At 40.4% G+C, this 26,602-nt stretch overlaps 3 protein-coding genes and 1 long non-coding RNA gene across 12 annotated transcripts; 3 read left to right on the forward strand and 1 right to left on the reverse strand.

Moving 5' to 3' along the window:
* Positions 1–164: 164 nt before the first annotated feature.
* gck (glucokinase (hexokinase 4)) lies at positions 165–9,971 on the forward strand. 6 transcript variants are annotated; one of them, XM_088429288.1, is made up of 13 exons: positions 176–260; positions 366–450; positions 530–648; positions 1,009–1,524; positions 2,780–2,942; positions 3,022–3,176; positions 3,707–3,826; positions 3,902–3,997; positions 4,172–4,271; positions 4,349–4,532; positions 5,372–5,527; positions 5,801–6,034; positions 8,200–9,971. In XM_088429288.1, exons 4-13 carry the CDS (start codon positions 1,516–1,518, stop codon positions 8,345–8,347), a joined length of 1,365 nt encoding a protein of 454 aa, XP_088285414.1. In that variant the 5' UTR covers positions 176–260; positions 366–450; positions 530–648; positions 1,009–1,515; the 3' UTR covers positions 8,348–9,971. The 6 variants fall into 6 exon arrangements, with proteins under 6 accessions (XP_088285426.1, XP_088285414.1, XP_088285437.1 ...); XM_088429300.1 differs by having other exon boundaries at positions 165–260; positions 394–450; positions 530–1,524; XM_088429311.1 differs by lacking the exon at positions 1,009–1,524.
* myl7 (myosin, light chain 7, regulatory) lies at positions 8,325–13,025 on the forward strand. 2 transcript variants are annotated; one of them, XM_088429394.1, is made up of 7 exons: positions 8,325–8,423; positions 11,319–11,420; positions 11,478–11,553; positions 12,239–12,343; positions 12,415–12,493; positions 12,565–12,613; positions 12,691–13,025. In XM_088429394.1, the coding sequence occupies exons 1-7, from the start codon at positions 8,403–8,405 to the stop codon at positions 12,793–12,795; spliced, it is 537 nt and encodes a 178-aa protein (XP_088285520.1). In that variant the 5' UTR covers positions 8,325–8,402; the 3' UTR covers positions 12,796–13,025. The 2 variants fall into 2 exon arrangements, with proteins under 2 accessions (XP_088285520.1, XP_088285527.1); XM_088429401.1 differs by lacking the exon at positions 8,325–8,423 and adding an exon at positions 10,129–11,257.
* Positions 13,026–13,089: 64 nt separating this feature from the next.
* On the forward strand, positions 13,090–16,779 carry LOC148429530 (uncharacterized). Its single transcript, XR_015867448.1, has 4 exons — positions 13,090–13,681; positions 16,127–16,169; positions 16,239–16,266; positions 16,348–16,779. It is a non-coding gene; the product is annotated as an uncharacterized LOC148429530 (long non-coding RNA).
* On the reverse strand, positions 16,469–25,866 carry LOC148429531 (glycerol-3-phosphate acyltransferase 3-like). Of its 3 annotated transcripts, none has more exons than XM_088429344.1 (14): positions 25,596–25,866; positions 24,251–24,458; positions 24,024–24,090; positions 21,303–21,451; positions 21,083–21,228; positions 20,719–20,793; positions 20,544–20,633; positions 20,378–20,471; positions 19,680–19,795; positions 18,711–18,766; positions 18,463–18,548; positions 17,940–18,068; positions 17,768–17,847; positions 16,469–17,140 (listed from the first exon to the last, which is right to left on the reverse strand). In XM_088429344.1, the coding sequence occupies exons 2-14, from the start codon at positions 24,392–24,394 to the stop codon at positions 17,032–17,034; spliced, it is 1,341 nt and encodes a 446-aa protein (XP_088285470.1). In that variant the 5' UTR covers positions 24,395–24,458; positions 25,596–25,866; the 3' UTR covers positions 16,469–17,031. The 3 variants fall into 3 exon arrangements, with proteins under 3 accessions (XP_088285470.1, XP_088285461.1, XP_088285478.1); XM_088429335.1 differs by having other exon boundaries at positions 24,251–24,416; positions 25,596–25,865; XM_088429352.1 differs by lacking the exons at positions 24,024–24,090; positions 25,596–25,866 and having other exon boundaries at positions 24,251–24,399.
* Positions 25,867–26,602: the final 736 nt, after the last annotated feature.

Here is a 26,602-nt window from a genome sequence, read left to right on the forward strand (position 1 = left end):
CAAACGATACTGCTCCACCTTCTTTGGACGAGCTTCTGTTGCTGTCAGTAAAACACACACGTGTTCTTGGGCTGTGGTTGTAGCCCAGACGGGGACGAATTTACATGGTGGACAGGAATGGCCATAGCCATCACCCCTCTTGCCCCCCCCCCCCCCCCCCCCCCCCCAAATCGACCGCCGAAATCAAGAGGAAACTTGATATCTGTGTTTTTTCTGCCAATTTCACAAGCTTGCTGTATTCTCGGATCGTTTACCACAAGGTATTTATATGAATGCCATTTAAATGTGTATATTAATATAATTATTTCATGAAACACAGGGTATGATAAAGAATGTGTTGAGGTGTCACCCTGGAATTTTCTTAGAGGGTTTTCTGGCTACGCCGCTCCTCAGTTGCCAAGCACGTGTCACTGAGCCCTAACTCCAGACTTGACTCCAGAGACGGCCCTGGTAACCAGTGTTTTGGTTTTATCATAGGGAGGGGGGCTTTGGCTTGTATGGTCTCTCAAATAGGACCTGTTTGTCCTAGGTGGAACTATCAATGGTCAGTATCATCTTAACCACTTTGAGGTAGCTTCCATAATCATTGGGGACACACAACCACCTTGACCATGATCAGGTGACAGCTGGTGGAGGAGGTGACTTCAGGTAAAAATGTTTAATTCCTTTTCAAAATTAAATGATCACGAGCTTGATAGAAATTCACTTGTCCACATTTAAACACTCAATGATTCTTAAGACAAGTGGTTTAATAAATGATAGATTGATTAAACGCTGGGAGGAAATACATCATGACAAGTTTGTATGACAAGTTAACCTAGTTATTATTCAGAAATTTGACCGTCAACTCCCCCCCAATTGACGTGTTCTCCGGTAGTTTTGCTCCATTTAGCAATTCCCTGCTTGCCACTTACCTCAGTGGTGAGTGTTTTCGAAGGCACAAGTGTGCCTATAATTCGTTTCCAAGGCAGCACTTCGATGATGGTTTTGGGTGCAAATGTTTGACAGGCCAGCTTGGAGGGAAATCATCCCGCTTTTCCTAGAACTAGGCTCACCTCACATCTACAGCCTGAAGAAACTTGAAGCAACCGTTTTGGGTGTTTTTCTTTTTTCTTCTTCTCCAAAATACACCTCTGGATTTAATGTAAATGGAAGATGGATTTATTTTTCAAGCTGTAGCACTTTTGGGACTGATTCGGCACGGATGTACTCAAAATAGGGATGGAGTATAAGGTGCTACCTGTTCAATTGTACAATGTTTATAAGAATGGAGGTGATTTATCTGAAAAATAAGACATAGGTGCGGTTAAATCAATTACTCATTCATCCATTAAAAGCTTTTTGAAGACGATGCAACTCTGCTTTGATTTCCTAACCTTCATAATGCTGTAAAGCCCCCTTTCCCCACCACCTGTTATTTCAAGACAAGAAAGTTCAAATTCAATAATAAGCATAGAAAAATCCTTGAAGGGCAGCTCGTACCAATGATCCGCTGGACGTCCTCGTCACCATACAATGGATAAGGTAAATCAATGAAAGCATCTATCTATCTATCTATCTATCTATCTATCTATCTATCTATCTATCTATCTATCTATCTATCTATCTATCTATCTATCTATCTATCTATCTATCTATCTATCTATCTATCTATCTATCTATCTATCTATCTATCTATCTATCTATCTATCTATCTATCTATCTATCTATCTATCTATCTATCTATCTATCTATCTATCTATCTATCTATCTATCTATCTATCTATCTGTGTACATCCATTTGTCAGTCTTTATACTGTATATGTTATATTACAGTATGTTATGTTGTGTTATGTTATGATATAACAATGTGTGTGCATTATCGTATCAAGATTCAGAGTAGGTTCATTAATAGATGGAGTTAGGTCACTGGGTGGAAGGTCACACAGTAAGCCCAATATGCACAGTAGGTTTTCCCTGTTTTCCCTAACTTGTTATAGTTAGCTTCATGGGTCAGTAATCCTACACTCTTACTAATTTTAGATGCCTTTTTTTAATGTATGCATGAACCCCCTTATGTATTGTGAAGCCCTATTGCAAAGAAAAAAGACACTAGAAGCACATATATGTTTAAAGAAACCATAACACATGAATTCTGACGATACTGTTCTGGAAGTTGACACTGACTTCTTTTGTTTGTCATTAAAAACAAACAGGAAGGGAAATCTGGTGTCAAAACATTTTAAAATTCTGCGTGTGTAGCATTTTACATGACTGTGAAGATAGGTATCATTTAGGATTGTCAGTGTAGTAATCCAGAAATGGTCTGTACATGTACATATTTTATAGTTTTCGTTTACCAATTATGACACAAAATCTTCTCATAAGGATCATTTAGTTATCATGAAAATAAAACACTTATTACAATAGCAGGACAGTTTTACGTGTGTGTGTGCGTGTGTGTGTACAGTAGATGGGTCATGGTATTTTGGGAAGGCGTGGGCTTGAGATTTGGGTTGAGCCGGCCCACCTTACTTGAAGAATAAAACAGCTGAGGTCATTCAGTGGCCCTTTCCATGACTAGCACACACACATTTACAGGCGCACACTTGGACACTCACCACACATTTATGAACACGCTTTTCCTGGTCAAGATGCCATGTGTCAGCTCCTATGTGGAGCAGATGGTGAAGACATCTAGTGGCCTTAGTTGTGAATTTGATAGACAGAACCTGAAGGTAATAGACAGTTTATTGTCTGAATAATGTTGTTGTGAATGGTCTTGATTCGTGATCTGCAGGTCGATCAGATCCTGTCTGAGCTCAGACTGCAGAAGGACGAGCTGGAAGTAATCATGAAGCGGATGCGGCGTGAGATGGACAGAGGCTTGGGTTTGGAGACGCATGAGGCGGCCAGTGTCAAAATGCTTCCCACTTATGTTTGCTCCACCCCCGAGGGATCAGGTACGGTCCCGCCATATCCTGATGGCGTCTCTCACTCGTATTACATTTGTCACCTGACATGAAGTATGGATTGGGACAGAGGTGGGCGATTTCCTGGCTCTGGACTTGGGTGGGACCAATTTCCGGGTGATGCTTGTCAAAGTGGGAGCTGATGAAGAGAGGAGCTGGAAGGTAGAGACCAAGAACCAGATGTATTCTATTCCTGAGGATGCCATGACGGGAACCGCAGAGATGGTGAGCCACACTTTGACTTCTTTAGACAAAGAAAAATCGTTTTGCTAACCCACTTACGAGGTAGCTATAGATTTTGAGCAGATCGGGTTCATTTTTACACAGCAGATAAACTGAAGATTGGATTTGGGCCGGCTGAAGAAGGGTTGAAGAAGGGCTTGTGTACTAAAGCAGAAGTCAATTTAATGTAACGTTCTTATCACTGGTGTCTCATTGAGTATCACTGCTGCTTCGTACACAGGGATTAATATTAAGATTGGGGATTTATAAGTAAACCCAAAATTTCAGCCGGCCCTTTTTTGACCCAAATTTGGGTTATTTTTGAGCCAACTGTTTTTTGAATATCATGCGAGTGACTAGCTGTGGTGACCACTAAACAGGCAGCTGTTTAGTGAGTGAATTACATGCTAACACAGTGCACTGCAATGGCGCAGAAGTTAAATTACAGTCGTCATTTTTAGAGGAGGACAAAGAATATATTCCTGTGTTTTCTGTTGTACATTCTTAAGTTTCTATTGTCCTCCTTTTGGCAGTTATTTGACTACATCGCAGAGTGCATGTCTAATTTCTTAGATCAGCACAACATCAAACACAAGAAGCTTCCTCTGGGTTTCACCTTCTCCTTCCCGGTGCGTCATGAGGACATAGACAAGGTAGCAGCATCGCTGTCACCTCTCGTCATCTACGATTTGTGCAGAGCAGTAACAGCCATGTTTGTACATATGCAGGGAATCCTGCTCAACTGGACCAAAGGTTTCAAGGCCTCTGGGGCTGAGGGGAACAATGTGGTGGGATTGCTCAGAGATGCCATCAAGAGACGAGGGGTACATTTGCACAAAAGGAAACACTTGGAATAATCTTTTTCCTAATGCTATGCCTTTTAAAATCCTCCTATGACACATTGTGTTAACGTGACCTAAACGGTTACAAGTGCTCCTGAAACTGGTTGTATGGCTGGATGAGAGAAATCTACTGACTGTCAATGTGATGCTGTTCAGGATATTGAGATGGATGTTGTTGCCATGGTGAATGACACAGTGGCCACCATGATTTCGTGCTACTACGAAGACCGCAGCTGTGAAGTGGGGATGATTGTCGGTAGGAAATAATGACAACAAACCTGTCGTCTCTCCCATACGAGCATATGTGATCTACTGTACGTTTCTTTTTATTAGGTACGGGTTGTAATGCTTGTTACATGGAGGAGATGAAGACGGTGGAACTGGTGGAAGGCGAGGAAGGCCGCATGTGCGTCAACACGGAGTGGGGAGCCTTTGGAGATAATGGCGAGTTGGAGGAGTTCAGGCTGGAATATGACAGAGTGGTGGATGAGACCTCCATCAACCCTGGACAGCAGCTGTGAGTTGGACACTGTCTGAAATTGGACAAATAAGGCTCATCACTAATCGGACACTCAGACACACTTAAGTGCATTTGTTTATTAACTTCAATGGGTATGTAGTTTTAGGTTGAAATGACAAAAGCCCACCAGTCAAAAGAAACACCTTTTGATGCAAATACTCTATACCACAGTAAGAGGTCAGGAAACTAAAATGATTTAATCTTGGCATTGAACAGCATAATATAAATGAAGAAAATAACATGTGCAAAGCTGTTATCTGATCAAAATGTGCCTCATTTGTAGAATTGAAATTGTTTTGATGAACTTTTTTGAAGATCAAACAATTCAGTCAATAATTGATGGCGTAAGTATCACAAAAAAAATATATATATATATCTTTTTTAAATAATGAAAAAAGGCAAATGAATTTAAGTTTGTCTCCAAACCAATGACTGGTGCTATAGAAATATTTTAGTCTTGGGGAAGGTATGCGCTCTATGACTGCTCTTGTTTTGAGCATCGATTAACGCCATGTGGTACTGCTCACGACACTTACCTGAGCTCTCGGTGCTGGTTGCTAAGTTACAGGCTGCTCTCGCTTAAGGGTGTTTATAGATGGCCGTGGGGCTTATACGTCAGCGGTCAGCCACAGGGTGAGGGTATCAGATTAATGAGCTCACCACAGTGCCTGTTGGCCTAATGGCTGTTTACCTTTGACGCCAGACAACCGCTGAGGCCAGCGTCACTCAGCCTCTCGAGTACCCCGTGTTTGCTCGCGTCAGTTTCAAGCCCGTCTGTGTTTTTTTTTTTTTTGACCTTTCTTTCTTGTTTTAAAGTTACGTGTGTTCCCTTGCAGCTTTGAGAAGCTGATCAGCGGCAAATACATGGGAGAGCTGGTGAGGCTCATCATGATGAAGCTGGTCAACGAGAACCTGCTATTCAATGGAGAGGCCTCGGAGATGCTGAAGACACGGGGCAGCTTTGAGACAAGACATGTCTCGCAGGTGGAAAGGTGAGCATGATGACTGTGGATAAAAAAATAGCTGAGGCATCATGACATCCATTCATTGTTATTAACTCTTTCAATCGTGACCATTTTTCAAAAGAGAACCTGCCAACCTATTTTGAGCACTGACACATGGTCTTTTTTTTCCCTCAGTTTAAGGATCAAAGCAAAGCTAAAACCTTTCAGGTTTTTTTATATTATAATCCTGAAAGTATTACTATTCTCAAAATGTGACCACTTTTTTTCATATATTCCAATTTTGTGTGGACCCCTTTCCAGTGACTCGGGCGACAGGAAGCACATCTACAATATTCTGTCATCGATGGGTGTGCTGCCGTCCGAGCTGGACTGCGACATTGTAAGTCTGGTCTGCGAAAGTGTCTCAACTCGCTCGGCCCACATGTGCGCGGCCGGCCTCGCTGGTGTCGTCAACCTGATGAGGGAACGTCGCGGCCTGGAGGCCCTCAACATCACCGTCGGCGTGGATGGCTCCGTTTACAAGCTGCACCCGTGGTAAGAGATAAGCAGACGTATGCACACTCTGTACTTACAGTTCTGTTGTAAAATATTTGCCGCTTTTTTTTTGTGTGTGTTTTGCATGTTTACACTTTGCAAAGGTTTCTTTTCAAGAAACCAATATTAATATCACACTCCTCACTAAATCTAATAGCAAGTTGCGCTATTTTTGACAGCAATAACTGATATTAAACATAAACAATAATGGTACGGTGATGAGTCTTCACACTACTGTGGAGGATGTTTCGACCACTTTTCTTTGCAGAATTGTTTAAAAACAATATTATTATTATAAAAAATAAATTATAAAAAATATATTATTATATTTGAGGATTTTCTAGCATGAACTGCCTGTTTAAGGTCACAATACAGCATTGCAATTGGATGTAAATCCAGACTTAATTTAGTTGTCCTAGAGAGAACTTGCTTGGTGTGTTTCGGATTGTGTTGTCCTGCCGCATGATCCAAGAGCGAGTTTGAGGGCACAAACTGATAGCCGGGCCTTCTCACATCAGGTAAACAGCAGAATTCTTGTTGTCAATCACAGAAAGTTATCTTAATCCTGAAAAAGAAAAGCAGCCCCAGACCATCACATTGCCACCACCACGCTTTAACTTTTGCCATCATGTTTGTTTTATCAAACGGTGTGCCATTTTTTACACCGGTTGAAATGTGCTGCGCACATTTTAAAAGCTATGCTTCTCTGTGTCTTGTGTTTTTCGAGTTATTGATCTTTAATGTTCCACTATGTCTTCTCTTGTTCTTGACTCTGTTCGGAATATCAAAAGATATGGTCTTGGCGATTTCCAATCTCAGTCAAGTCTTGGGGGACTATACTCCTAGCAGCACAAGGCTTTTTCAGTCTAGAAGAGGATGCAACTTTTTTGTGCGAGAACACACCTCTTTTAGTCTGTCCTAATTTTTAGTCTGTCTTTACTGCCGTCTAACCCTATATATATATATATATATATATATATATATATATATATATATATATATATATATATATATATATATATATATATATATATATATATATATACAGTCGGCCCCCGGCTTACGAGCACCCTGATTTACGAACAATTCGCCTTACGAGTTACGAGCAATTCGACATGCCGGCCATTGAGTATGTAGAAATGTTCTCGTTTAATTGCGTCAATAAAATCAACAGTAGCGACATCATCAATCATCAGTAGATACTTGTGGCAGCAACGTGAACGCTATTGGTCTTACAACGTCACACTGACTGTCTCACTCACGGTGTCTAAATATATTACCATTTAAGTGTAGTGTTTGTACAGCTAAAGGGAAAAACAGCTGACATGAAATTAAATGTGCCGATTGCAGGACAAAGAATTGTCATTGGTTTAAATGTGTGTTTTTTTTTTAATTAATTGTCAATACATTCCAACCGTTTAAAAAAAAAAGTGCGAATAATTATCAGTCAGTCACGGAGATGCGAATATGCTATTGGTCGATTAAGGTCACCCGGTCTCACTCACGGAGATGCTATTGGCCGGCGTCACACGTCAATCACAGAAATGCCGATATGCTATTGGCCGAACGCCTTTATCTAGCTTGATGGGACAGGATGGAAGGAAGGAGAGAAAATTAGTGAAAAACGGAATGTTGTGAAGACTTTATCTGTTAGACATAGCTTCTAAAATTACTAGCAGCGGTAAAGAAAGAAATAAGAGGATGATGTTTTAGTATCTGCGTGATTTGCACCCTGACTGAAAGAGTTACTGTAACACTGTAAGACCAATAGCATATCCATCGCCGTGTTACCTTTGAGCGTTGGACTCTGCCCACCTCTGCTTACACCCAGCTCAAGTCTCGTCGTTTCAAAGGTAAAAGCTATTTATCCATTGTATTCATTATATAATGTAAGTGTACAGCAGATTATGTCACTCACTTTTAAAAATGTATACAGTGTGTCGTTTTTACCTAAGGCTTCGGCGCGCGTTGCACGCATTCACGAATTAACATGGGTTTGGATTGCCCGCTATACGAGCAATTCGAGATACGAGCGTAGCCGCTGAACGGATTAAGTTCGTAACCCGGGGGCCCACTGTATATATATATATATATATATATATATATATATATATATATATATATATAAAATATGAATAAATGCTAAATGTGTTTTATTTTTGTAGTTTTCGTGACAGGTTCCACAAAATAGTCAGAGAGCTGACACCGCACTGTGAGATCACCTTCATCCAGTCAGAAGAGGGAAGTGGTCGGGGAGCAGCGCTGATCTCAGCAGTGGCCTGCAAGATGGCGGCCTGCATGCTGACGGAGTGAAAGGCGGATCTGGTAGGACCATTGAACTTGACCGCTAACACCATGACATCGAAAGATGTACACTGCATCCATACAGGTATTTGTCTGTTGAGAAACTCTGAGGATGGCAACAAGAATGTTTGTTGGATATCTTTCATAGTGAAATAGCAATAAATATACATCTCTTCAGTGTTGCCTTCAGGTATAATAATTACCTGACTTACCGGCTTTTAAGATGCAAGCCATAGTTTGGCAGGATTCCCCCCTTCTTTTTCTCTGACTTGACAACAAGCAGCAGTGGGCAGAGAAGGCAAATCATATAACAATACTCAGCCATCATTTTGTATCCTCTTTGACAAACTACTCTTCAGGTACATATGTCTGAAGTATACCGCTGCACACATACCAGCACAATGACCAATGTGCTGAAGCAAACATTTTTTAATTCATCAAAGCTTATTTAATTTTTATTCTCTTAAAAATATGTTTTGTTGAGGGATTGAATATTGATATTTTATTGATGACTTATTCAGTGGACATTTTTTGTTGGTACGGGTGACGTATTTTGCGCTATGAGCATGGTCATGAAACAAATGAAACTTGCATTTCAAGGTGCCATTGTTTAACAGTACACCGTCCACTTGCGAATTAAATCATACTGCTAAATTTCGTTCCTCCATGTGCTCATTAAATGCTAACATTAGCCAAAAAAAATACTCACCAATATGTCAGCAAGCTTACATATTGTATTTTGCTGTTTGTGTGCACATTGCTGCTTGCTATTTTTTTGTTTTTTAGTGTTAGAGCTTGACCACTATGCATTTCTAACATTATAACATGTACCTAACAAAATCAATATGAAGTTAAATGGAAAACCCTCACTGTTTGTAAAGTGGGCAATTCTCAAAGGCGCCTTATTGTGACATTAACTCAGTTTGTTCCGTGGTAACCAATGAGTTAATTGTTTTTGTAACCATCAACATTGAGGTGGAATTTAAATCTAGGTTGTATCGATGATGATTTATGCAATAGTGAGTGGTTGACATTTAAAATTCTGGTTCTTTTATGTACATGTGATGTAGGTAACTATGACTAAATCAAATGTGTTGCTTCATTGTGCAGTAATATTTCTTTTCAGTGGTTATAGCTTTGCAATAATAATCATAATAATGACAGTGTTTGTGCAATAACTTCATATTCATAACTTCACAAAATCATTTACAATGCATCAAGAAAATCATGTCATGGTGAATATTAACAGATTCTCAAGTACACATTCCTTTTGCAACAATCCTGTGCCAGAAACGATATATACGATATATTTATATTTAATATCTGCCTTACAATTTGGAGGTTTTCAAACTTCAATTTGGGACGTTCTCCCGGTACTCTGGCTGCCTGCCACAGCGTAAAAAAACATGCGTGTTGAGTTCACCTAGGACTGAATGTGAGAATGGGAGAGTAAAAGGTCATTTATCTGTGCCATACGATCGGCTGCCAACCGCTCTATGATGCAGTTCATCCATGACGACGTGTTGATTGTACAACTGCATAGCAGGTGATTAAGTTTTGATTTCATGTGTATAGCATAAGATACATTTTCAGAGGGAATACACACGACTGTAAATAAATCTACTTCTTGGTGTGAATGTTTTGTTATTTTGACCCTCAAACCTTTGCTGTTTATTATTATAATATTTTCCCAACGTTAGAAAAAAAAACATTTTTTTTGCTTCCGCGGTTGTCAAATCATTCCAATCTCCCAAATAAAAATAAGAAGCCAATCTATTTCTCAAATTAGAGCTTCATGTTTTTACATTTTTTACTTCCCTCATTTTTTCTCCTCATTAAACCAATTCATTTTCAAAATGTTCAACTTATTCACTAACTTTTCAGGCCATTAGCCCATTCCTCAGATCGCCACATTTTCCCAATAAGATACCCACATTAAGACACACTTCTCTTAAATTAAGAACGTTCCACATTTCAAAAATTCACCTTATTCAAAAGGATTTCATTTCAGTCAAATCCTCAGAACTCACACACTCAAATTCTCCAGATATTGAATTCTCCAGTACAGTGGTTCTCAAATGGCCTCAAAAGGAACCACGGGGGTTTTTGAGGCTCTAAAAGGATTTATGCATGTAAATATAACTTAATCCTTTGTAATGGCGTGACAGAAACAGTCCTTAGAAAAAAATTAAAATCAAATAATTGAAACATGAAGCAACTTTTTGGGAAATGGTATCATAGCGAGTCTCTTCCGAAATATTGTATGCCTTTATTTTGTAAGGCGTTACTTGGATGCGCATTGTTATAGTAACATCATTTCCGGGCAGACAAGTCAGAATTTAAACACATGGTCACACTGTCCGTCTATTGGGGTTCCTGAATAAAATGTAAAAAAGGATAGCACTAAAAATGTAGTTCCAAAGATCAATAAATCAGACATTAATGGAACATCACTCTATTTAAGTCTTTTTTTTTTTTTTAATCCAAAATTACTCTTTGTTGGTTCGTGGCTACTTGGCTAAAAGAAATGATTGAAAAAAGTTTGAGAACCACTGCATAACTTCTGTTTCACTATATTCAATGCACATTTGTTTAAGGATGTGTTAATAATTATTCATGGAGGGTCAGCCTTGAATGCACAACCAGAGCTGAAGAACACAAGAGAGGACTGTCAAACATCAGGAGGTCGCTATCTTTGCCCACCCTACTCGGCATATCTCTACTTTCCAGCCCGGTGAAATCCTAAGTCTCCTCTTATCATCTCCCTTTGGTGACACATGGACAGCAGTTGCATCCATGTAAGGGACTGCACATTGACCACTGGTTATTATAAGCATTAGCAGATAACATGGGCTACATATAAAAGCCACCCCGGCCTCAGGCTTTGGCCGGGAGTCCACGCAGGATCAGGCAGACATGGTAAGTTGCGGACTCAGAAAAAGTCGTTTAGTTTTTGACTTTAATTTTGTCTATACTGTAGGCAAGCAAGAAAGCATCCAATAAGAGACAGAGAGGAGCGCAGAAGTCTTGCTCCAATGTCTTCTCCATGTTTGAGCAGTCGCAGATACAAGAGTTCAAGGAGGTAAGAGACTTCAACGAAATGAACACATGGGAAGGACTCCCTTGTTGTTTTCTGTAGGCTTTTGGCTGCATTGACCAGGATAGAGATGGCGTGATTAAGAAACAAGACTTGAAGGAGACCTATGCACAACTGGGTAAGCTTTTCTTCCCTTCCAGTATTTCGTAAACGTTTAACTATTGTGAGCCACACCAACATCAGATTGAAAATTAACACTGTTTAAATATGGGAGGAAATATTCACTATTTTCTATTCATGAATCTATTTTTAAATTCTACACTTCGTAGCACTAGTTACCTAAAAAGACATTGTCGATGTTAAAAATAATCGTTTATAGTGTAAACAGCTAGAATCTAGGGATGTGACGAGATTTTGTAGGACGAGATCTCGCCATGAGAATTCTTGCCCCTGCGCAGCACAAGATATTCTTTTCTTTTTGATGAATATTTGGCAATGAAGTGCAACAGAAGAAAGCGCTGCAAGACAGGAAAATACGCCGCCAAATGTTGCAAGAAGGCCGTCCAACTTCAAAACATACCTTACCGTACCTAATCATGTATAGTAATGAATGATTTCACAAAAATCTCGTCTCGCCTTGTGGACTCAATCTCACGAGACATCTCGTCTCATGAAATTCGCGTCTCGTCCCATTCCGATCAAAATCTGTTTTTTTTTATGTCAATTCAGTTTCCGGGTACGTGAAGGGTTATGGGTGGGGCCGCAGTCTTCAAGTGGCCGTTTCCCTTCTACAGACCCTCTGCGACCCTCCTTTGAATCCATTTTCAAAGTATTTGCTCATTCAATGTGCTTGTGTTTGTCAGGAAAGCTCAATGTGAAGGAAGAGGAGCTGGATGAGATGTTGAATGAGGGCAAAGGACCCATCAACTTCACTGTCTTCTTGTCCCTGTTTGGCGAGAAACTCAACGGTGAGAATCGATCTTGCCAAATACAATCGTTTTCACTGTGCCAGATTGTGATTTAGAAGTTTTGTCTGCAGGGACCGATCCGGAAGACACCATTCTTGCTGCCTTTAAGCTCTTCGATCCCAATGCAACAGGTTTTATCAACAAGGAAGAGTAAGTCCTGACAATGAACTCGCCTTTTATTTCAACGCGAGCGCAATCCGTACTTTCTCCGTCTGGTCCAGATTTCGACGGCTATTGCTTAACCAGGCGGATAAATTCACCGCTGAGGAGGTCAGTTCATATTCTTGCAACCTTTAAATGCTCACTGTGACCTCGTCAGTGATGATCCCTCTGGTTTTATTTCAAAGGTAGATCAGGCTTTTGCATTGGCTCCCATCGATCCGACAGGAAACATCGACTATAAATCCCTCTGCTACATCATCACACATGGTGACGAGAAGGAGGAGTCCTGAAGGCAAAGTGTTTGGATCTAATGGAACAATGTTTGAAATAACTGGAATAAATGCTGCAACTATGTACTGTCACAAGTTCACAAGTGGGTTAATCACAGTACGTAACTCGTTTTTCTTTAGGAATTCAAGCTTTATTTTTATACCTGTGCACACAAGAGCCCAGATTTAGCTCAATAAGCCCCCCCCCCCCCCCAGAAAAGGGACCTATTCATAAAACAGAATGACATACAAACTGAAATTGTGATTAAATCGCAACCAAACTAAACACAACAAACTCAGTGATGAGCCACATTAAAATACGGATGGAAAGATCTAAACTTCAAAATCTTTCTTTGGATTGAGAATTAGTTCATGTATTTTTTTCTATTACATATAGTAGGAAGGAATAGACTTAAAGACTTTTGACTTTATTACAGTATTTAGCGTCACTGCTTTCATCACTGTTGGAGATTTTAGTTACCATAACAACACAAATATTTAGCCCATGCTCATTTTTATCCTGTGTGAAGAATCCCATTCTACGTGTCCTCAAAGTCACCCCAATTCCACTGCCAAGCCCCTTTCAGTGCACCCCTGAACGTCGTCATGGATACGACAACAAACCCCTCACATGAACTCAAAGAGGCCACTTTTTGGTGCTCACTCTCTCAGGAAAGAAAAAAACGAAACAGAGACAGACGATGTTTGAAATTCAGTACGAAAAAATGCGCCGTTGGGCTGCATCCAAATGAGCGGAAGTCCGGTTGCACGTGGTCATTGTGCGGGTCCTGCAGGTGAAGATGCCGATTGCATCTGGAGCTTCGGGTCGAGTAGATGTGGGTTCACCGGATGGACTGGGGACAACGGCCAAATTTGACTGGAGGAACTGTGACTCGTACCTGCAACGGTAGGAAGGTTCCTGTCAAATTGTATTGCTGGCGTAATTATAATGTATTGTCATGCAGTAGACAACGAGCAATTTAACGAGCATTTAGACAACAATATACTTCGCATGTGCGAAGAGGGAGCGTCATCTGTAGTTTACAGCAATATTGAGCATTGACTATAGCTATTATATGAGGGCACAAATTCAGAAAGTCTTGATGTACTACAACAGTTCTTGTGGATTAAAAAAAACAATTGTTGCGGCCTCCTTTGAGATCATTGTTGCGATTAGCTATTTAGGATGAATTTTTCATAGAATCTCTATGCAAATTAGGAAGATAGGTTTATGTTTATATTTGAGAACGTATCCTCCTGAGACCCGGGCTATAAATATATGCCCACCGTTGTGTGCATTTTTTCCTCAGAAGGAAAGCAAGTTCATTGTATCGCTCCCAAACACGAGACATCATTAGAAAGACCAGGAAATCTTTACCCAGCACACTAGGACTTACTGTAGTAAGGTACCATGAGAGGCATTAATGTACATTTGTTCAACTGTGATTGCATATTTGAATAAAAAGAGTCAAAAGATATTGACCAAAAACTAATGTCCACTGCAGTGGACACAAATGACGTGTCCCCAGAGGATATAAAGTACAGTGGGCCCCCGGGTAACGAACTTAATCCGTTCAGCGGCTACGCTCGTATCTCGAACTGTTCGTATAACGGGCATTCCAAACCCATGTTAATCCGTGAATGCGTGCAACGCGCGCAAAAGTCTTAGGTATTAACATCACGACTGTACACATACATTGAGATTGAGTAACATAATCTACTATACAGTTGCATTAATTAACAAACATAAAGGTAAAGTGACTTTTACGACGTGACTTGAGCTGGGTGGAAGCGTAAGGGAGCAGAGACTGACGCTCAAAGGTCAATGCGGCGAAGCAGATATGCCATTGGTCTTACAATGTCAGAGTGACTCTTTCAGTCAAGGTGTAAGTCACGGAGATGCTAAAACATCATCCTCTTACTTCTTCCTTTATCACTACAAGTAATTTTAGAAGCTATGTCTAACAGATAAAGTTTGCAAAGTCTTCACAACATTCCTCCCTTCCGTTTTTCACTCATTTTCTCTCCTTCCTTCCATCCTGTGCCATCAAGCTAGATAAAGGCGTTCGGCCAATAGCATATCGGCATTTCTGTGACTGACGTGTGACGCCGGCCAATAGCATCTCCGTGAGTGAGACCGGGTGACCTTAATCGACCAATAGCATATTGGCATCTCCGTGACTGACTGATAATTATTCGCACTTTTTTTTAAACGGTTGGAATGTATTGACAATTAATTAAAAAAAAAACACATTTAAACCAATGACAATTCTTTGTCCTGCAATCGGCACATTTAATTTCATGTCAGCTGTTTTTCCCTTTAGCTGTACAAACACTACACTTAAATGGTAATATATATATATATATATATATATATATATATATATATATATATATATATATATATATTTAGACACCGTGAGTGAGACAGTCACTGGGACGTTGTAAGACCAATAGTGTTCACGCTGCTGCTACAAGTATCTACTGATGATTTAAATGATGCATCTGCTGATTTTGTTGTCGCAGTTAAGCGAGAAACATATTTACATACTCAACGGCCGGCATGTCGGGCTGGCATGTCGGCATGTTGGATTGCTCGTAAGGCGAAAGGTTTGTTTGTAAGTGGGGGACAAAAATCTACGTGATTCACGCTCGTAAGGCGAATTGTTCAGGGTGTTCGTAAGCCGGGGGCCGACTGTATTGCCAATTTAACTGTAAAGCACCATTCTTGACCTAATTTGGACACACTGTGTATTTAGTCCAGTCCTTTGATCTTTACATCAAAGGCATTTTCAAATCAAAGGGAAAGCGTTGAAAGAAGGCACCGAGGGGCTGAAATTTCACCCAGATGGTGAATTGTCAAACTTCATGACTACTCAGTTATCCATTAGCATGAGTATCCAATTCATTGGCTAACATACAGTGAGAATGATGTGGAAGAAAATGAGCCCAAATTGATCAAAATACTGCACCGGGGTAATACAAGAATGTACTTAGTGTTGGTAGTCTGCAGGCTGCCAATTACCCCAAACCACTGTTGCATTTAGAAACGCGTCTCCAATTTCACTTTACGGGATCTGTAATGTTGATAATGGTGGTGGTATGTAAGTGAATAGTTTTAGTATTGTAATGTGAGGGCCACTAGTGCAGAGGAATAAAATGACCACACAACTACAGTAGTACAGTATTGTTGTGTGAAGGTGACTGTACTAAAAAAAAAAAAAAAAAAAAAAAAGGCTAAAAGAGTTTTAAAATACTGTTTGGGACCACGTTACCTCATCACTCACTGAACGCAGATCATTTTTATTCAAGCTATTGGAGTCTCATTGTTATCATTGGCGTCACATTGCAGATATCTGGAACAGAGAAAAAAGAACAAAAGTAACATAACTCAGGTAAGTGATATCCTTAAGTAAAACTTTGATTTCTTCAGTACTCACGTGCAAAATCTGTTGGTGTTTCAGGACAACGAAGGCAGTGGTGATCATTCAAGTGTGTGCTCGCCTGTCCAGATCAATAACATACATGCCCACTATTACCCAATAAACTAAGATGTCATCACTTGGTTTTCAGGTAATGACAGTGAAGAGCAGCAGAAGACGGAAGAGATGGAGGGAGAATTATGTTGCAAAACACCCATTGGACAGACAACCAAAAAGTCACACCTTTGCATTCTGCTTTAACGTCCCACAAATTGCGTTGATCACATTTATTGTAAAGTTCGGCCTTATTTATGAGTAGTACATCAGCTGTTTATGAACCTATGTGTAATGTGGAGCTTGTTAGAAATCTAGTTATTTCTTTGTGACCCATTGAAATTGGTCTATGATCTATATTACAATGTTTTCCCGTGTACCTTTAGCTTCTCCGTCCGTTTTCAACACGTTAAGTCCGTATGGAAAAGCCAGAGATTGGATTGGAGAACCTCAGCAGTGTTAACCGGTAGGACACCATGATGCAACATTTATGTCATGCTACAGAAATAAATCTCCACTTATCACAGCAGGAGGACAACTTTTGTAAACTGCTTCAAAAAGCAACACGTGTCTTCAGGCGTCCGACGTTTGTATCCAATAGCGTCTCCGTATTCTATGCGTCACATTCAACATCATGAACATCATGTCAATCAAGATACCGAAATAGCAGCAGCACAATCGCCATGCATCTCCTCAAAGTTCACTATTGCACTTGTGTGAGTGAAACAGATCCATCCAGGCGGTGAGGAAATGAGTTTCATCGAGTCCTGGCGACATCTTGTCAGTCGCTGTTACTACTGCTGTCATCTCCCACCACCATGTGGCTGTACTGCTTCTGTTGTTGCTCTTTGAACGAATCTTTCACCTTCGCTCGCTTCAAGCCTCCGTCCCTGTGAATGTTTTTGAAACAATTAATCCATTGAGTAATCTGATTTACAAAAAAAAAAAATACTACAAAACCGTACTATTTTGTATTGGTTTAAAGTGACACTGTGTAAAATCTATGTAGACTGTTTTTCATTCAAAATGAATGAATTAAAAAAAATTGCAGATAAATGTGGTCTTAATGACCAACGGTGTGTTTAAAATGTAATTTTAGGTCTAGTTATCATTAAATTACGCATAATTTCAATTCATCGTGCATCCCCCGGACGCATTTTTGTAGGGGCGTTGCTAAACCATTGTTTCACCAAAGCAGCCTGCAACGGGGGTAATCTCTTGATGTGACTCAAACCCTTTGGCTGCCTCATCCAAATTGCTACTTAGATGCTACTTTCACGGAGCTTTATATCGGATCTCGTTCGAGGTAGGACGCGAGCGGTCCATCGAGCTAAAGTGTAGGGCAAGAAGGCAAAGAAATCGAACTTTCCCCCGGTCCAAACAAACGAAGCCGGCTGTTTGTGATGTTTTTGGCTTTCGAAAAGGACCCGGCGCCAATGTGAGACTGACGGACAGAACAAGGCTACTATGGAGGGAAAAACAATGCGATATAAAAAAATGCAAAGGTCATATCTTACCACTGTAGATCCACTAGTCCTCCCTGCCGAGCGATGGCTGACTTGACTCTGTTGGCAAATTGGACGGCATCTTCCCCTTCCTGCATGACGGATTCAAAATACACATCTCACTCTAATGCCACGTGTGTGCATGTGACTATGTGTGTGACATGCAGCGATATGTTGGACACACCTGTTGATGCATAGCGGGAAGGTACCAAACATTGCAGACGAGAGCCCAGCTTGTCATCATCCTCAGCAGGTAGCTCACCATGCTGTACTTGGAACTGTTCCAAAAAGCGTCTCCAAACTTGGGGTCATACTGGGGGAAATAAGATTTTTTTTCAAATGATAAAAATAACAGCAATTATAAAACATTTATACATACGTATATAAAATAAACACAAATATAATTACACAGAACTATAGTAGCTACAACTCCGGGGTGGGAGTAGATAGCAACTCCTGCCCTCATTGGTTGATCTTGTAGGAGTCTTGTAGGAGTGCCCGTCCCCCTCATGAAACTAACACTAGCTGTTAAGATAGACGTGAGCTGTTAAAACTAGAAAAGTAAAATCTCTCTCTCTCTCTCAATATATATGCATGCATGTATGTGTGTGTGTGTGTGAGTGCGTATTAAAATAAATAAATACATGAACATGAAATAATGTATGGTGATCAATTCAGATGACCTGAGGACAAAGCGAGTGAAATACCTTTATGGCAACAGGGTAAATTGTTGCTCCTATTTCAAAACTCCCCTTCTTAAACATCATGACTGATGTGTTGTTGACACAGGTTCCTATGGACACCGAAGAACATCCAAAGGTGAGACGGGAGAAAATGCGTACGCGTGTGGTCCGAAACCACATTATATACGGTAGGTCCTATCATCACTCTGAGATGAAATCACAACCGTCATTGACACTAGTGAGAAAAACATCACACTGGTATTTCAACTTGCCTTCTGGAAATATCAATATGGGGAGCTTTGTCTTGTCGTTCACGTGATCTTTCAACCTGAAGGTGACACAGAAAAGTCAGCGCCACTTTAAATACAGCAAAAAAAATCGTGCGTGTGTGTGGGCGAGGGGGTGTAATCATTTTTTCTTTCCTGCAAATAAATTCTTTCCTGCAGTGGTTCTCCAAGCAAGAAAAAAGTACCGCTGTCGGTTCATGGGGTCCCTCGAGTGGTGAGGTTTTGGATAGTTCTTGTAGTACTCGCCTATCATGCCCTCGGTGCATTGCAGATTTTTTTTTTTTTTAAAGAAAAACAAAAGAGCTATATTGTGGAGAGACGGGCCGCGGCAGGTTTCCTGCATGCCAGACAGACGAGGTAACTGTATAAATGCACTTGCCACCGACGTTGAACGAGCAAAGCAAAGACGTTCACCAGACCGTTGCAAATCTCTTACCTAGATTTCTTTTATTATAAAATAATATTTCAAGTGTAAACGCTCATTGTTATCATGTTTGATTATCTACAGCTTTGACTTTGATCCTACTTTCGGGCGTTACTAATATGACCGCGGCTGCCATCAAAGGATGGAAATGGGTAACTGTTCAGTTACTGTATAAGGTTTGCTCATTTAAGTAAATTTAGTATGTAGTATGAAGACTTTCCATTTAAAAAAATTCAGGTACTGACATAACACATGCGTGAAAATTCCGTGGGGGAGGAGATGCCGCTACGCGGTTTTTCCGCTTATCGCAAGAGTTCCGGTCCCCATCAACCGCGAAAAATGAGGGATCCCTGTATTCCCTCTTCCTTTTGAGTGCTACTACAGCAAGTTTGAGAAGCACCACTCTGAAGGACACACTTGTTGCTATATGCAGTGTCGAAGCAAATCAGGATCTACCTGTACGCCGTCAAATTTGTTTCTTATTGGACAAAGCGATGACAAGCACGGAGGGTCAAATATGAGCAACTGACCTCTTGGTCACCAGATGACGATCTTTCATCTCGGCTCGCTCGAACCACACGTGAGGACAGGATCGCACCATGGCCCGCTGGACCACTCCCATGAGACCTCCGTGCACCTGGCCCACCTGACACACACGGATCGCTTTTCAAACATTAAACGAGCACATGAAGAATAAACAGTCACACGTTCACCTCACCTTCACAAACACAGCGGCATCGTGGTTGCTGAGTGCCTCAAAATTCTGACAGTTCGGCGTTTGCCTCTGTGTTCTACGCTTGCTTTTTCCCACAATATAAAAACTAAAACTACAAACGGTGTTGTTTACTTTAAGGATGAAGACATGATTCTGTTTTTCTCCTGATGATAGCAAAGGTGATGTGCATGCATTCCAGTTACTACGATGTTGATGGAATAATCTGTTTTTAGTCCATTTCACTTGGTGGCCAATTTGCTCCTTGCTGTTGGTTGAATATGTCATCACAATGCCTAAGGGCTAAGGTAATAATAATAAGGTAATCCTCTTTAATACTCTAAATTTTCCGTAGGTGTGAATGTGAATGCTTGTTTATCTATATGTGCCCTGCGCTTACTGGCGATCAATTCAGTATTTTAGCCCAAGTCAGCCGGTAAAAGCTCCAGCTCAAGCAACGCTAATGACAAAAGTTCAGTAGAAGATGAACGGATGGACGGGTGTTCCCCTTCCTACCATGGCATAGCAGGCATCATTGCAGAGTATCACGATGTCAATTGGGGTGGTGTGATTGGCCACACAGATGCCTCCTTTTTGGGGGATATTTTCCCTGTGCCAAAAGGAAAGCGTGTAGCGACAAACAAAAGAAACATTTGCATCATTGTGTCAGGGCTCGGCTTGCCTGTTGTGATAGCGGATGGCGGCAGAGAGGCCTCTGGCACAGATCCTGTAGCACATGACGTGGACCCACTCACTGAGCCAGAACTTCATCCTGAAGACAAATACGGAGCATGAACGCTAAGAAACAGCAAAGGCGAAACGTCAATTGGATGGATTACACTGTGCTTTGAAGCTACCTCCAGTTGGGGAGCAGCCCCACCGCGGATGTTCCGATGACCAGCCAGGTCAGGCCGATGCAGGCCAGAGTTATCCTGGAGAGAGACCACCGTGCACGGTTTGCACACTGATCAGTGCCAAAATCGGATTTAACGCTCGATTTTTTTGTGCATTTTAAATAAAGCTGACTGAGGGAAGCCCCTCTAACGCTTCCTGTTTAGGTGATAATCAGTTGTTGATTTTCTCTGTAGCTTAGACTTTACAGCATGTGATTTGTGTGAGTCTGTGGGAACGTTGGGAAAAAACTGTTTCCAAGTCAACAACAAGGAGGTTTTCATCCTAAAAGACATGAAAAACAACAATAACAAAATCCTATGGCTGTACCTTAGAGGTGCGAGAATGCAGTATCGGACAAAAATGCCAAGCCCGTAGACCAGGGTCAGCCTCAGACTGATGTACTGGAAGTCGTTGTTTGTGCGAGTAAGAAGGTTCCAAGAGACCAGCTCCTCCGAAGTAAAACGCTGGGTCACCTTCGATCAAGAGTTGAATTCAAGATTCGATTATAAGTACCGCAAATGATGTAAATCAAGGTGATGCGTCACACCTCATCCTCCACAATGCTCTCAATTCCTCTTCGGGTGAAAAAGAAACAGTCACTAAGCGTGAAATCGCCACCCACTGGAGGTTTAGGGCGACTCCGTCTTAGTTCCTCCAACTCTTTCTCCATGGAGCCATCTTCCCTCTGGATCAGAGCTGACAGATACACACGGACGTGACGTAAAAGACATTGCGAACAACGAAGAATCGTGCGTGCGTGCGTGCGTGCGTTTAAATGAAACTAAATGTCGTCTTGACCCAACATATCGTGAGGCGAGCAAAACCGATGGTCCACTTAAGAGAGTTCATCTGGTTTCAACTGATAGCACAGAGGGCAAAATCCACGATTAAAGATAACAGCATCTATTCAAATATGCAATCACAGTTGTACAAATGTACAATTGCTGCTACATTATGCCTCTTGAGCACACATGCGTTTTATGTTGACTCAAGCCCGGATTATGTCATGATAATTGTAACAGTGACACACTTTGCTAACGCTGGATGCTGACGTTGCTTGTTTGCTTCCTTATAGCGAGGGGTGGGGAACATGAATCATGGAGGCCATGAACCTCGTGGCCGCACAAAAACAAAGTTTAAAAAAAATAGACAGAAAATATTAAAAAGAAAATCTCTGAAAAAGTTATTTATCATAATTATGCAACTCCACCAAGAAGGAGCAATTTTACAATATATTTTGCCCTGAAAAAAAAAAGGTTATTCTTATGCAATAAAAAAGAAAGAAAAATGTTTATTGTGAAATTGATTTTTTTTTTTAATTATCGTGATATTGACCATATATGAAATTCAAGCTTGTAAACAAAAAACATCTAAATTACAAAATTTAAAAATTACAAAATTTTGGGACAAAAAAAATATTGTAAAATTACGAGACAGCAGATATTTCTAACCAAAATACAAATGACCTAGAAATGTAAATTTGTTGCAAAAATATTATATACAATTATACAATTTTTTACTTAAAAATAATATGGTATTTTAGCTTTTAAAATTCCCACTTTAATAATGAGAACAAGGAACATACACCCCCAACCACCAGGTTGGAAGACCGCATCTATTCAAAATTTATTAGTAGATCATTGGAGTTAGGTGCAATCCTCAAACCTCCAAAAGTAGATGTTTTTTTTTTTCCCCCCTTTTGAAGACAACAGCAAAACTATACTGTACACTATACTATAACACAGTAGAAGTGACAGGTGTAGAGTGGCTGTCTCCTAATGCTGTAAGAGCATTTTTTTCAAATAAACTAGTAAAATGTACTCCAAAACGCTGTTCATAAACTTACAAAAACTAAAAGAGTGAAAAAAATGACAATTTTTTTTTCTCCACAAGTACATGTCACACATTTTTTTTCCTTCAGTATATGAGGTTTTGGCCTGCCAGCAGCTATATACCACCTTTTTTGTGCTTTTAATCACAAAAAGTACAACATTCAAAATTACACTTTTTTTTTTGGTGGGGGGGGGGGGGGGGGGGGGGTATTGTCCACTTTTCTCAGCAATATATTAAATTTATTCAAATATATGACTCCTTTTGAAAAGATTTTATTTAAAAGAAATATTTGGAGTCGCGTCTACTGTTGTACGTATATAGAAGTGTACAAACTTGTTTTTCTTTTTATCTCGCAAGATTTCGATGTCAAACCGATGGTGTAATCTTCGTTGCCTTTTCAGCTTGCCGCAAACACTCCTCCTCACTGCAGGCTTTGAAATGAGCCCTGATTGGAAAAGAGTTCCCCCAGCCCCTCCTGCAAAGGGTCTGCCACACCGCATGTGGCGTTGAGTAATAGCAACTTGTGAGATATCTCCCTCAACAACTTGACTGTGGCCTGTCATAAACGCACACAGGTCCGTATTTACTGCTATGTAATGTTCATTGCTACATCTTGCTTTTTGCGGTCTTTCATTGCCGCATGCTTTGCCTGGCAATTGAACCTAGGTTAAGCGCCACTGCTTTAGCTACAGTACTGTGGCTCCGTTCCCCCCTCCTCAGTGAGCAGACAGGGGATGCGTGAGCAGTTACACATAGAGGAGGGCAGGAGCAAGACCAAAGAGACACTGGATGCGATGTTGCTTTGTTGATTAATACATTTTAAAAAGTGCCAGTGGTTTAGTTTGCACTAAGGACTGTTTTGGTAGTCCAAAATGATCTCACCGATGTCAGGTTTTTGTGATTTGCTAAGATGAATTGAGACAGAAGAAGAAAATGCGAACATTTATTTGAATCCAAAATTGCACACGTCCTAACATACCAATGACTCTATTATTTGTTGAAAAATAAAACAGTGCGCTTAGTGAAATTGTTTTTATTTACAGAAATATTTTAAAATCGAAAATTTGGAGCTATAATTTTAATACCAAGATGTAGCAATATTTTTGCTTGATAATACCATCAGACTACACTATCGGCTCTTGCCTATTTCAAACGAGTTGGGCTCGAAATAAAGAAAACACGTTTGCAAAAAACCCACGAGAACTACTAAACCTCATTTAATAAAGAGCATTTTCGACTGCGGCAAGTCTGTGCTGAATTCCATTTACCGTCAGTTGCTGCTTCTACCCTAAAGATGTTCATTTATTTTCAGTTGAACTGAACAGGGTCATACTGTATCTTTGGTGGAAGAATTCAAAAATGATTTTAGTGGTCTCCACTCAATAAATAAAACCCGTGAACGAGGAGGCGTACACTTTCATTCTATTGTCCTTACCGCTGGACGCAGAGGCTTTGAGTGCACGTTCTTCTTTGGTTGCTTTCTGTAACTTTAGTGTGGCCCACTAAGAGAAGAAAAAAAAATATTAGTATGGTTTTAACTCAATCTATCATTTCCCATCATCTATATAACCCCTGAGACTGGTTCCACACCGCACTGGTCATCAGTAAATCGCAGGGCACATGCAAATTCCAAAGGGTGAAGCTAGATTCGAATGAATGTACCTCCAATGTTTTGACCAGGATGTCCATGTAGGTCTCAGAGATGCCCAATGAGAAGCCAAACATGGCAGGGATCATGATGAGGCTGACAATGAGGCACAGCCATATCCTCCCAGCCCAAATCACCACAGTCCAGAAGTCCTCCATCACCACCGTGTCTTTTTAGAGCCTGTCGAAAGCAGCCGCGCTCCATGTGAGTGATTCACAGCCACTGTGCCAATGCAATATTGAAACAATTTCATTCATTTGGTATGATAACAACTATTTATTGGTTTTCGTTGGTCATCTATCTTTAAGAGCAGCATATAGTGACAGGCAGAACAATAACATGCTCTTCCACTAGATGACAGGAGTTACAATACACCCGTGCATCAGCGTTAACATTTATAAAACAGAATTTAAAAAAAAAAAGTGATGTCTGTCTACAAGTAAATTGCAGCCTACACCGAAAAAAAAAAAGTTTAATGAACTAAAGTACTGCTTCCATTAAGGTGTGGGGCTGTTTTTTTCCATTTCAGGGGCGACCATTTCAGACCACTGAACATCCATCCATTTTCGATACTCGCTTATCCTCAAGAGAGTCGCAGGCTTGCTGGTGCCTACCCCAGCTGACTTTGGCTGACCCAATCACACCTAAGGACAATTTAGTATGTCCAATACACCTGCCATGCATGTTTATGGAGTGTGGGAGGAAGCCGGAGTGCCTGGAGGGAAGCCATGGGGGCTTGGGGAGAACATGCAAACTGCACACATGAAGTCCCGAGAGTGGTGGATTTGAACTCGGGTCCCTGAACTGTGAGGCAGACATACTAACCACTGCCTTACCGAGCCACTTGTTAAAAACTTTGCAATTTCAAAATAAAGCTGAAATTTTATGTAATTTTTATGCGCAGTGCATTTTAGTTGACATCTTCTTTTTTGTCTTTACGTGAAGTGTAAATGTTCAGACATATATACGTATATATTTTTTAGGAATACGTACTATCTTGTCAACGTCTTTGATTTACTTGCGCCTCTACTGTGCAGCTGTACTTTATGTTAGTTTGTAGGTTTACTTGGAAAGCTAATAACCTGGTCATATTTGAGATTGTACTATGTCGGGGGAAACAACGAGAACCACTTTGTAGAAAATAGCTTTTTTAATGTATTTTTTGACGTTAAATCACTGCGTGCTTTTGAATCAGCAGAAGTTGTGAAACACGGCTCTTTCTAACCAGCACTATATCGAGACATGTATGAGGTACAAGACAAGCCGCGCGATCAATTTGAAACCAACTCAACAGTTTACGTTTTCTCCCAACATGTCGTCACCACGTTGCGCAGTCAACGAATTTGCAATGTTTCCTACCTCGGTTTGTCCCCTGCAGTGAAAAGCGTCATTATTTCGGGGAGAAACAGTAACTCGGCTGGGCTTTCTTGACCCACTCAAGACAAGCTTGCACGCTAAGCGCATTGGGCACGCCCATTTCAACAACTTGTGTACCAAAGTTCAACGAGTTGCGTTCTACAGCGTCATCGGCGACCGTGAACGATGCTAGCTTGCCGAAACGCAATGAATACAACTCATCTAATTGAGCCGGAGCATCTTCACGGAATGACAATTTTGCTACATCGTTTATCTAAGTGTTCGGGGTCTGTTTTTCTTAAGAGTCGATAAGTAGCCTATAGTCGTCCTGAACGTCAATGAAAACGAAATGCCCATTTGTTACTGGTTGAGTTGCTTTGGACTTCTTGTTCTACTTTTACCAAGCATTGAAATTCTACCCATACAACGTCAAAAAACGACTTGTGCAAAAAAAAAAAAAAAAAAAAGAGTCTCAAAATAGTAACTGTGTAAAGGTTTCTGTATCTACCCATAGTGTGGCATTTATTAAAATATTTCAAACTTTTTAAACATTAAAACAACGCTAACAATTTTATTGAAACCAGTTAAAAAGGATAAAAATTAAAATAAAACATGAACGGAAGTAGATGAATCAGTAACGTTAAAGAAACAAAAATAACAAGTCAGTAAATTTTTTTAATTTACAAGACAGTAAATTAAAAAAAAATGAACGACACGTTCATATTTCTTAAACACTCATTTAAACATAAGGACAAATCTTTAAAACAAATGTATCATTACATGAGATCTGCTCTAAACATAAATGCTCCGCTAAAAACGTATAATATAGAGCTCTTCAAAAAATCCTGGTTGTAGCAAAGCGCTCTAACAGAAATCAAATAGAAGAATAATCAGAGTAATCAACTAAGTTACACGAAATTACTCATAAACGTATTTTTAACTATTTTCATCAAAGTTAGGGATTTACAAAGTGATTTCAGTTCGAAGTAAAGTTTGCTTGGAAGATTTGT

Source organism: Hippichthys cyanospilos, chromosome 1 (assembly GCF_059441005.1).
Source record: "Hippichthys cyanospilos isolate Australia breed blue-spotted pipefish chromosome 1, RoL_Hcya_1.0, whole genome shotgun sequence".
NCBI classification, from domain to species: Eukaryota; Metazoa; Chordata; class Actinopteri; order Syngnathiformes; family Syngnathidae; genus Hippichthys; species Hippichthys cyanospilos.

Excerpts from the sequence above, each read along its gene's own strand:
- gck (XM_088429322.1), top strand. The coding sequence starts at position 2,556 with ATGACTAGCACACACACATTTACAGGCGCACACTTGGACACTCACCAC. Across the intron at positions 2,943-3,021 it reads CTCCACCCCCGAGGGATCAG|AGGTGGGCGATTTCCTGGCT; the intron begins GTACGGTCCCGC and ends GGATTGGGACAG. Across the intron at positions 4,533-5,371 it reads ATCAACCCTGGACAGCAGCT|CTTTGAGAAGCTGATCAGCG; the intron begins GTGAGTTGGACA and ends GTTCCCTTGCAG.
- myl7 (XM_088429394.1), top strand. The coding sequence starts at position 8,403 with ATGTACACTGCATCCATACAG. Across the intron at positions 8,424-11,318 it reads TGTACACTGCATCCATACAG|GCAAGCAAGAAAGCATCCAA; the intron begins GTATTTGTCTGT and ends TCTATACTGTAG. Across the intron at positions 12,494-12,564 it reads GGTTTTATCAACAAGGAAGA|ATTTCGACGGCTATTGCTTA; the intron begins GTAAGTCCTGAC and ends CGTCTGGTCCAG.
- LOC148429531 (XM_088429344.1), bottom strand. The coding sequence starts at position 24,394 with ATGGAGGACTTCTGGACTGTGGTGATTTGGGCTGGGAGGATATGGCTG. Across the intron at positions 18,767-19,679 it reads CGTCATCTGGTGACCAAGAG|GTTGAAAGATCACGTGAACG; the intron begins GTCAGTTGCTCA and ends TGTCACCTTCAG. Across the intron at positions 18,069-18,462 it reads TTTACCCTGTTGCCATAAAG|TATGACCCCAAGTTTGGAGA; the intron begins GTATTTCACTCG and ends TATTTCCCCCAG.